The sequence below is a fragment of the Glandiceps talaboti genome, chromosome 11 (genome assembly GCF_964340395.1).
Source record: "Glandiceps talaboti chromosome 11, keGlaTala1.1, whole genome shotgun sequence".
NCBI classification, from domain to species: Eukaryota; Metazoa; Hemichordata; class Enteropneusta; family Spengelidae; genus Glandiceps; species Glandiceps talaboti.
Genome location: NC_135559.1, coordinates 24243542 through 24255658, shown reverse-complemented (window position 1 = coordinate 24255658; position 12117 = coordinate 24243542). Strand labels below are relative to the sequence as shown.

Sequence of the window (12117 nt, the reverse complement as noted above, 5' to 3'; positions counted from 1 at the left end):
ATTCTCAGTACTGATATGATAATAGTAAACTTAGACTGTGGGATTCTCAGCACTGATATGATAATAGTAAACTTAGACTGTGGGATTCTCAGTACTGATATGATAATAGTAAACTTAGACTGTGGGATTCTCAGCACTGATATGATAATAGTAAACTTAGACTGTGGGATTCTCAGCACTGATATGATAATAGTAAACTTAGACTGTGGGATTCTCAGCACTGATATGATAATAGTAAACTTAAACTGTGGGATTCTCAGCACTGATATGATAATAGTAAACTTAGACTGTGGGATTCTCAGTACTGATATGATAATAGTAAACTTAGACTGTGGGATTCTCAGCACTGATATGATAATAGTAAACTTAGACTGTGGGATTCTCAGTACTGATATGATAATAGTAAACTTAGACTGTGGGATTCTCAGCACTGATATGATAATAGTAAACTTAGACTGTGGGATTCTCAGCACTGATATGATAATAGTAAACTTAGACTGTGGGATTCTCAGCACTGATAAGATAATAGTAAACTTAGACTGTGGGATTCTCAGCACTGATATGATAATAGTAAACTTAGACTGTGGGATTCTCAGCACTGATATGATAATAGTAAACTTAGACTGTGGGATTCTCAGCACTGATAAGATAATAGTAAACTTAGACTGGGGGATTCTCAGCACTGATATGATAATAGTAAACTTAGACTGTGGGATTCTCAGCACTGATAAGATAATAGTAAACTTAGACTGTGGGATTCTCAGCACTGATATGATAATAGTAAACTTAGACTGTGGGATTCTCAGCACTGATATGATAATAGTAAATTTAGACTGTGGGATTCTCAGCACTGATAAGATAATAGTAAATTTAGACTGTGGGATTCTCAGCACTGATAAGATAATAGTAAACTTAGACTGTGGGATTCTCAGTACTGATATGATAATAGTAAACTTAGACTGTGGGATTCTCAGCACTGATATGATAATAGTAAATTTAGACTGTGGAATTCTCAGCACTGATATGATAATAGTAAACTTAGACTGTGGGATTCTCAGCACTGATATGATAATAGTAAACTTAGACTGTGGGATTCTCAGTACTGATATGATAATAGTAAATTTAGACTGTGGGATTCTCAGCACTGATAAGATAATAGTAAACTTAGACTGTGGGATTCTCAGCACTGATATGATAATAGTAAACTTAGACTGTGGGATTCTCAGCACTGATAAGATAATAGTAAATTTAGACTGTGGGATTCTCAGCACTGATAAGATAATAGTAAACTTAGACTGTGGGATTCTCAGCACTGATATGATAATAGTAAACTTAGACTGTGGGATTCTCAGCACTGATATGATAATAGTAAACTTAGACTGTGGGATTCTCAGCACTGATATGATAATAGTAAACTTAGACTGTGGGATTCTCAGCACTGATATGATAATAGTAAACTTAGACTGTGGGATTCTCAGCACTGATAAGATAATAGTAAACTTAGACTGGGGGATTCTCAGCACTGATATGATAATAGTAAACTTAGACTGTGGGATTCTCAGCACTGATAAGATAATAGTAAACTTAGACTGTGGGATTCTCAGCACTGATATGATAATAGTAAACTTAGACTGTGGGATTCTCAGCACTGATATGATAATAGTAAATTTAGACTGTGGGATTCTCAGCACTGATAAGATAATAGTAAATTTAGACTGTGGGATTCTCAGCACTGATAAGATAATAGTAAACTTAGACTGTGGGATTCTCAGCACTGATATGATAATAGTAAACTTAGACTGTGGGATTCTCAGCACTGATAAGATAATAGTAAACTTAGACTGTGGGATTCTCAGCACTGATATGATAATAGTAAACTTAGACTGTGGGATTCTCAGCACTGATATGATAATAGTAAATTTAGACTGTGGGATTCTCAGCACTGATAAGATAATAGTAAATTTAGACTGTGGGATTCTCAGCACTGATAAGATAATAGTAAACTTAGACTGTGGGATTCTCAGTACTGATATGATAATAGTAAACTTAGACTGTGGGATTCTCAGCACTGATATGATAATAGTAAATTTAGACTGTGGAATTCTCAGCACTGATATGATAATAGTAAACTTAGACTGTGGGATTCTCAGCACTGATATGATAATAGTAAACTTAGACTGTGGGATTCTCAGTACTGATATGATAATAGTAAATTTAGACTGTGGGATTCTCAGCACTGATAAGATAATAGTAAACTTAGACTGTGGGATTCTCAGCACTGATATGATAATAGTAAACTTAGACTGTGGGATTCTCAGCACTGATAAGATAATAGTAAATTTAGACTGTGGGATTCTCAGCACTGATAAGATAATAGTAAACTTAGACTGTGGGATTCTCAGCACTGATATGATAATAGTAAACTTAGACTGTGGGATTCTCAGCACTGATATGATAATAGTAAACTTAGACTGTGGGATTCTCAGCACTGATATGATAATAGTAAACTTAGACTGTGGGATTCTCAGCACTGATAAGATAATAGTAAATTTAGACTGTGGGATTCTCAGCACTGATAAGATAATAGTAAACTTAGACTGTGGGATTCTCAGCACTGATATGATAATAGTAAATTTAGACTGTGGGATTCTCAGCACTGATAAGATAATAGTAAATTTAGACTGTGGGATTCTCAGCACTGATAAGATAATAGTAAACTTAGACTGTGGGATTCTCAGCACTGATAAGATAATAGTAAACTTAGACTGTGGGATTCTCAGTACTGATAAGATAATAGTAAACTTAGACTGTGGGATTCTCAGCACTGATATGATAATAGTAAACTTAGACTGTGGGATTCTCAGTACTGATAAGATAATAGTAAACTTAGACTGTGGGATTCTCAGCACTGATATGATAATAGTAAACTTAGACTGTGGGATTCTCAGCACTGATATGATAATAGTAAACTTAGACTGTGGGATTCTCAGCACTGATATGATAATAGTAAACTTAGACTGTGGGATTCTCAGTACTGATATGATAATAGTAAATTTAGACTGTGGGATTCTCAGTACTGATATGATAATAGTAAATTTAGACTGTGGGATTCTCAGCACTGATATGATAATAGTAAATTTAGACTGTGGGATTCTCAGCACTGATATGATAATAGTAAATTTAGACTGTGGGATTCTCAGTACTGATAAGATAATAGTAAACTTAGACTGTGGGATTCTCAGCACTGATATGATAATAGTAAATTTAGACTGTGGGATTCTCAGCACTGATATGATAATAGTAAATTTAGACTGTGGGATTCTCAGTACTGATAAGATAATAGTAAACTTAGACAGGGGGATTCTCAGTACTGATATGATAATAGTAAACTTAGACTGTGGGATTCTCAGCACTGATAAGATAATAGTAAACTTAGACTGTGGGATTCTCAGCACTGATATGATAATAGTAAACTTAGACTGTGGGATTCTCAGTACTGATATGATAATAGTAAACTTAGACTGTGGGATTCTCAGCACTGATATGATAATAGTAAACTTAGACTGTGGGATTCTCAGCACTGATATGATAACAGTAAACTTAGACTGTGGGATTCTCAGTACTGATATGATAATAGTAAACTTAGACTGTGGGATTCTCAGCACTGATATGATAATAGTAAACTTAGACTGTGGGATTCTCAGCACTGATATGATAATAGTAAACTTAGACTGTGGGATTCTCAGCACTGATATGATAATAGTAAACTTAGACTGTGGGATTCTCAGCACTGATAAGATAATAGTAAACTTAGACTGTGGGATTCTCAGTACTGATAAGATAATAGTAAACTTAGACTGTGGGATTCTCAGCACTGATATGATAATAGTAAACTTAGACTGTGGGATTCTCAGCACTGATAAGATAATAGTAAACTTAGACTGTGGGATTCTCAGCACTGATATGATAATAGTAAACTTAGACTGTGGGATTCTCAGCACTGATATGATAATAGTAAATTTAGACTGTGGAATTCTCAGCACTGATATGATAATAGTAAATTTAGACTGTGGGATTCTCAGTACTGATATGATAATAGTAAACTTAGACTGTGGGATTCTCTGCACTGATATGATAATAGTAAACTTAAACTGTGGGATTCTCAGCACTGATAAGATAATAGTAAACTTAGACTGTGGGATGTGGCAGTAAATGAAAATAGCAACATATAGCAACATGTTTTTTTTTCACTGGCTGTAATTCATGTACCTACCTTGATAGACAGGCTTTACTAACAGCATCATGTAGACTTTCATTTGGATATAGAGCAAGTCTCTTTGCAATCCTGAGTAGCTGACGTGTTGACAGCGATGACGATAATGATAACATCTATTAAACAGACAAACATATACAAGATAGTCATAGTTAAAGGATGTTGAAGCTGTGGGTAAATTTTGTTGTACCTGGACTGTTGTATTCTACTTACATGTACTGATGTATTAAATAAGTGGAAATCACTGGTATGTGTTAAACTGTAAAAACAATGCTACAGATCATTTGTAATAGCTTCAAGGACAGATCATAGGTTTAATATAAGTATTGTCACTTAACTCAGTTTGCGCCCCTTTAATAAAGTTGGTACAAATGCTTGTACTGCATATATATTACAAGCCTTTATAGAAGACATACAGGGCTACCAATGAGAAACTGATAGTAAGAGTATGTCATGATTGGCTTTCTTTCCATGAGCACTGAAATCAGAATAGTTGAGATTTTTTTGTGTGGCACAGAGAATGTTTCTAGGCCTATTGAGATTTTCATGATGCAGTCTAGGAACAATTCAATATGGCGGCTCACTTGGACAGCAGCCAAGGTGAAGTTGTTGTACTGGTTTTAAACAAATCTGTGATTTGAGGAAAATCATATAGTCATAAGTACCCAGCAGTGTTCCTAGCCTACCACCAGAGAGTTTCACTTTGATTCATTTGACTTTCAATTTTAAAATCAGTAAAATAACTACTCACCTCAGCTGCTGTCCAAGTGAGTCGTCATCATTGTTCTCAGAATGCAATTGTTTAAGTCTCAACCACGCCAAAAAATCTCAACTATCATGATTGCAGTGTTCACAGAAAGAAAGCCAATCATCAGACACTTTATCAGTTTCTCAGTGCCACTCTCATTGGTACCCCTGACACAGCCCCTCCCCCCCCCTCCCCCCCCCCCTTCAAATGAGATGAATGGAGATATGATTTAAAAGAAATTGGTGGCAACAAATAAATACTACAGTGTCTGTGATAGTGGAGGGAATTACTGATTTTCAGTAATTGAACCTGAACATCAAGAGCTAGGTCAAAGGTCAATATCTAAAAAGGATATGGGTAGACTCTAATGTACTATGTAGTCTCTATTTATTAACGTTTTTGAGTTAATAAAGTATTCTCCGTCTTACGGCAGATCTCGCGAGATATGCAAATATGCCTAACAACGGTTGTCAAGGGGGTCAAGCTATCAGCCTTGCCATGTTGCTTACATGAAGGTCAATGCATTTGTCTGACAAAAATTCTCCCTTTTGTGACCATCTACAACCTCAAGTTGTCATGGAAAACATTGACAGATTGAAAGTATCCAAACTAAAGAGCATGTTATGAAAATTTGGCGTGTCAATAACAAGTTATAAGAAAAATACGTCACAGTGTCACATCGTCATTTCTGAAAGAACTGTCATTTCTGAGAATACATTGTCAGTGCCAAACTTATGCAGCATACCAGATGGCTATAATATTTCAATCTTGAGAAATGGTAATTAATGACAAGCAAAATCGAGTAGTTTTGATAATTAGTACACATGTACAACAGTACATGGTGGAAGCATTTCCCATCATCAATTTTCAATAGTAGTATTTAGTACGCTATGCACATGAAACTGAAATGTCATATAGAAGGAGTACACATACACCGTAAGCCCTTATGTACCGTTGACATTTACACTGTTGACAAATACGGACGAAAGCTAGAAGTCTTACACATTTGGATCCAATTCAAAATGTAATATTTTCAAGTTTGTGTTGAAACTGATTTCAAAGGTAACACTGTCAATTTCAACCGCTCTTCATCTACACCCTGAAAACCCTGTCGGTGACTTTTACATATGCACATCGTTTTTACAATGTAACCACACTTTTAAAGTTTGCTTCCCTTGATCTATCATACATACTACATATGATGACGTTGAGAACAATGTTGGTGCTAAGCTTTTGACACTTCAGCTTGACCCTTAATGGGGTTGCTATGCACTCAATGGGGTCTCGTGAGATCTCATGAAATCTTCCGCGAGACGAAAGATGGTTTATTGGTGAATCATGATTGTTCACTACAATTAAATATGGCTGCCATTTTACTCAATGAATGTAACACAACTGCAGTTTCAGTGCTGTTGGTATGGGTTTGCTCTTGTTGCTTGGCATATTTGCATGCATTTTTGGAATCGTTCTTAATTTGCCTACACTTCCCACTTTTCATCTTTGCAATATAAACCATCATTTAGCTGTTGCTATGGGCACAGTCCTGTTGTTAGGCATATGTGCATACATTTTTTGAATCTTTAGTCACTTACCTACCCTTCCCTGTTATGATCTTTATGATATACATCATCATTTCACTGTTGCTGGGTGTGGTCATGGTTGCCAGGGCCAATTGTGTCAAAATGTTTTCAACAATAACTGCAGAATAATACCTCAAGAAACATCCTAAGTGAGTTTCAACAAATGGCCATGCAGTTTCAAGATATAAGTTTTTGACCAAACTAAGGTTTAAGTTGTTTACACACACACACACACACACACACACACACACACACACACACACACACACGCACACTCACACATACACCCACTCTCTCTCACACACCCACACCCACCCACCCACACACGCACGTACACACGCACGCACGCACGCGCGCACACACACGCGCACACACACACACACACACGCACACACACACGCACACACACACACACACACACACACACACACACACACACACACACACACACACACACACACTGGCAATATGTAAACACTACAATGTGTTTGTGATAGGCAGGAATTGGCTTGATTTTGATAATTACCCCTGAAGATCAAGATCAAAGACTCCAAAGACAACTTTCATATGATAATATGGGGGTAGACACTTGAATGGAGTGTCATGTATTATTTATGAGTTATGCAGTAAATAATGATTTTTAATGACAAATATGGGCACCATTTGGTTAAATTTGCACACATCAACAAACAAATTGATGTCTATATGTCCCACATGACCAGGTTTGAAAGAAATTGGATATTGTATGTGACTGAAAAATGACATAGTTCAGACACATGCACACGTGCATGTGTGCAAGGATGGACGGACGGACAGACAGAGCCCATTGTAATAGCACCCCCTTATAGGGGGGGCTAAAAAGATGACTTACCGTAGAATCTCCTGAGTTTCTTAATCTATGAGTCAGTTTTAGCAATGGTTCCATTAAATCCTGTACAACATTTGGTACCTAATAATGCAATATAGAAGACACAAGTTGATATCTATATGTATCAAACTTAAAAGTCCATAAAATCAACCCTTTGTGATGGCATATATCAATTTTGAATCAGACATAGCATCAGACATAGCATCAATAATGGGACAAGTTGAAATCATTTTTAAAGGGTTGATTTTATGGACTTTTAAGTTTTGAACAAAACATTAGATATCTGCAGTTGATGTTGTAATCAAAAGGGTAACTGCTAACATTACAAACAGGGAAAGTAAGCAACTGAATTAGATTAAGAACACTTGGCACAGCATGTTGGAAGTACAGAGACTTGTGTTACATTTCATCACAGTTGTGTGGCCTCTTTACAGAATAATTCCTGTACACAAACAAATTTGAAGTTCCCCTGGCAATTCATGTACACACATTGGCCATAAAACTGTTCTTATCAAACCATCAAATGTAATACAAGTCTCTTCTGTTCCAACATGCTGTACCAAGTGGTATAAAATAATCCAATTCATTTGTTTGCTTTCCCTTTTTGTTAGTTCCGTTTGTCAATGTCGGCAGTTGTAATTCAATTGCAATAAGATATTAAAAAGTAAGGTAAAATGAACTCAAACAAAAACATTCACATCAATGCTCAGGTCATGAACTTTGAACCCAGTATAACCTATCAAATCAACCAATGAACATGAAAGTAAGTGTTCAGTCATACCAAACTACAATTAATGCATGAATATGATTGGATCTTACCATTCCTTGAATAACTTCCATCTCTTCTATATATGACAATGGTTTGACATGGTGATAATGGAAGAGTGTTAACAATTCTGAATTCAGCCATTGATGACTACTGCTACCAGCTACTGGGGGTTCAGCTAATGCCAAGATCCGGAATGATGGATGGATTGGGAATACTTGCCTACATTCATGGAAAAATGAAATTATTCTACCAACTAAACTATACAAGAGTCACTATGTTGCTAATAATTTTTTAAAACACCTAGCTACTTTTCTGTATAACTTGAACTATTTTTTCTCCCATAATTCTTGTACTTTTTGGCCTCTGATATTTACATATTTACATTGTTGTAGATGTTGAAGTACACTAACATGACATACCACAGACAAACAGCAATTACTGCTATCCCTTACTATGTGACCACAGGCACACAGCAATTACTGCTATACCTTACTGCTATCCCTTACTATGTGACCAGATACACAGCAATTACTGCTATCCCTTACTATGTGACCACAGGCACACAGCAATTACTGCTATCCCTTACTGCTATCCCTTACTATGTGACCAGATACACAGCAATTACTGCTATCCCTTACGATGTGACCACAGACACACAGCAATTACTGCTATACCTTACTGCTATCCCTTACGATGTGACCACAGACACACAGCAATTACTGCTATACCTTACTGCTATCCCTTACTATGTGACCACAGACACACAGCAATTACTGCTATACCTTACTATGTGACCATAGTAACACTTCATATCAGCCATAGCAACACTTCACACAGCTATAGCAACACTTGACATATCAAACATAGCAACACTTGACACATCAACCATACCAACACTTGACACATCAGCCATAGCAACACTTGACACATCAGTCATAGTAACACTTCACAACAACCATAGCAACTCAACACATCAGCCATAGCAACACTTCATATCAGTTATAGCAACACTCGACTCATCAACCATAGCAACACTTGACACATCAGCCATAGCAACACTTTACAACAACCACAGCAACACTCAAAACATCAACCATAGCAACACTTGATATACATGTATCATGATATATACCTTTTTCTCATTTCTTCATCAGTTGTCTCAGTTTTCTTCTTCAGTTCTTCATATCTATCATGTCGTATCAGTTTTGTACCATCAAATAGATTAAACTCCCTGTCATGTACTAGTCTGAAATACCATCAAATGAAACATTTATGCCATTGGCACTGCAGCACAAATAATATGTATAATATTGATACCTTTTACAGGGACACAGTCTATTATCTGTGGGCTAATGCTATAGGCTTCTGCATATATTGTAACAACAAGACACATCACACTCACACACACATTACTTCTAAGCAACTGAATGGAGTAACTACTTTTAAAAAATAGAACCAATGGCGTTGTAGTACAACTGTACAGTTTAAAAAAATGTTTATCCACCTGCTGATCCATACTAGGTATAGGTGTTCATTTGCTGAATTATTATCCAGTTGCCTATCCAAGCCTGTTGTTATCTTATATGTGATCAATATATGTGATCATTTCGCTGTTGCTATGGCTATGGTCTTGTTGCTGTTTATATTTGCATACGTTTTTAGAATGTTTATTCATTTGTCTAATAATCCCTGTTGTTATCTTTGCAATTTATGTAATCATTTCACTGTTGCTATGGGCATGGTCTTGTTGCTAGGCACATTTACATAATATTATATTTTTGAATGTTTATTCAGTTGTCAATTAATCACTGTTGTTATTGTTGCAATATATGCGATCAATTTGCTGTTGCTATGGGCATGGTCTTGTTGCTAGGCACATTTGCATACACTTTTTGAATGTTTGTTCACTTGTCTAAGAATCCCACTTTGTGAAATACACACAATAAATAATTGGCTCTTGCTATGGGCGTGGTCATGGTTGCTAGGGATATTCGCATTCATTTTTGAATGTTTACTCACTTACTTACCAGATGATGTTGTTATTTTATCAAAATATACTGGCATTTGGTTGTTGCTCAGGCCATGGTCAGTTGCTAGGACCAATTGTGTTGAAACATTTTGAACAAAATCTGTAGATTATCACTTCTAGAAACATCTCAGCAATTTCAGTCTCATTGACAAGTACTTTTTGAGATATGTTTTTTTATCAAATTTCACATTTTTTACACCTAATTTGCATATCACAGATGAGATCATTAAAAGCTTAAAATTTCTTCATCTATACACCCCCAGATCCACTCCTATTAAATTTCATCCCAATCTGCTCAGTAGTTTTAGATTTAAAGATTTTTGACAAAAAGACACATTTTAGCCCTAATTTGCATATTACTAATGGAATCATCATGAACAAATCTTAATTTACACACCCCTAAGAATGTTCCCACCAAATTTCAGACCAATCTGCCCAGTAATTTTTTAGTGAAAGTTTTTTGACCAAAAATGACATTTTTTGACCCAAATCACACATCTGTGATGCGATCATTTTGCTTTAATTAAATAAATACTATATAGAAATCATAATTTTTATAATAATCATGTTTATTTGAATATTAACCACCCTACCTGGGGTAGTATTGTTGTATGCTGAGTTCAAAAAAGGGGGTCATTTTATGAACATCTGTTGCCATGGTAACCAAAATCACCATAATATGTTAATCATTTTTCCAAAATTTGACATAAATCATTAAAAAAAAAGATAATACAGTGAAAAAATGTCCTTCTATTAGACATGTAAGAGTTAGTGCTACCTGGTGTAACATAAACTGTATAAAATTGGATGGCTGTTTCCATGGCAACATAAGGTTGACGTGAAAATTATGTTCTCATTACATACACATACATCTCACAAATAACATTATAAATCTGATAAATATCTTTTTATTTGCACATTGCCCCACTACCAAGGGTAGTTTGTCATGCTGAATTCAAAAAAAGTGATCATTTAATGAACATCAGTTGCCATGGTAACCAAAATAACCATATTATGTGATTTTTTGAAAAATTAGACATAAAACACTTTAAAAATTTCAAATTTAGGAAAAAAACATCATTGCTTTTGGAATGTATGGGTTGGTGATATCTGTTGTAACAAGGTTTCATGATTTTTGAAATTATCTGTATCAAACCTATGCAATTCTAAAAGTAAAACTCTAAAAATCACCAGAATAAATTGTAAATTTACTAAATACCTAAATACCAGCAGTCCTTGAGAATTCGAACTACACAACTTGGTTCAGTCTTTCATCACAAAATCTCCAAATGTGTACACATACATTTGAGTACAAGTTGACATACGCGACTCCATACTGTATATCGTTTGTTTATGGATAGAAATTCAAAATCCGACAGTTTCAAAGATCGTCTGCTGCTCCAGCTGACACTGTAGTTTAGTATTGTGACAACTCGATGTGTGTACATGCGTATGTACGTATTTCTGGGTCCCAAATTCAGACGATAACAGACACCGATATCATTCATGTCATCGGGGACAAGTGACATCACGGTAGCATTCATTGTTACAGGAATACTTATAAATTATCCAGAAATTCTCGATCATAAAGGCTTGCGAAGTGTCGAGTGTGAGAAATGGCGTCCGTTACTAATACTACTGTGTGTGCGCGAGGTGAATGACGTCACTAGAATTGAATACAATGTAGCAATGTGCATTACATTGTCGTATGTGTGCATGTGTTACCGCGGTACACACATCACATACAATATTACAAGTGAGATAGACAACGATAGAAACAAACTCACCAGCTTACAAATGTATTGTTTACATGACTTTGCCGACGATGAGGAATAATCATCATTAATTTA

At 35.8% G+C, this 12117-nt stretch overlaps 1 protein-coding gene across 1 annotated transcript in view; it reads right to left on the bottom strand.

Moving 5' to 3' along the window:
• The window catches only part of LOC144442171 (von Willebrand factor A domain-containing protein 8-like), a 234867-nt gene that overhangs the window by 131463 nt on the left and 91287 nt on the right, over nt 1–12117 (bottom strand). The window contains exons 14-17 of the mRNA XM_078131440.1: nt 9371–9484; nt 8289–8457; nt 7473–7550; nt 4274–4389 (exon numbers count right to left, since the gene is read on the bottom strand). Of these exons, the coding sequence (XP_077987566.1) occupies nt 4274–4389; nt 7473–7550; nt 8289–8457; nt 9371–9484 (477 nt within the window). The remainder of the gene's footprint in view (nt 1–4273; nt 4390–7472; nt 7551–8288; nt 8458–9370; nt 9485–12117) is intronic.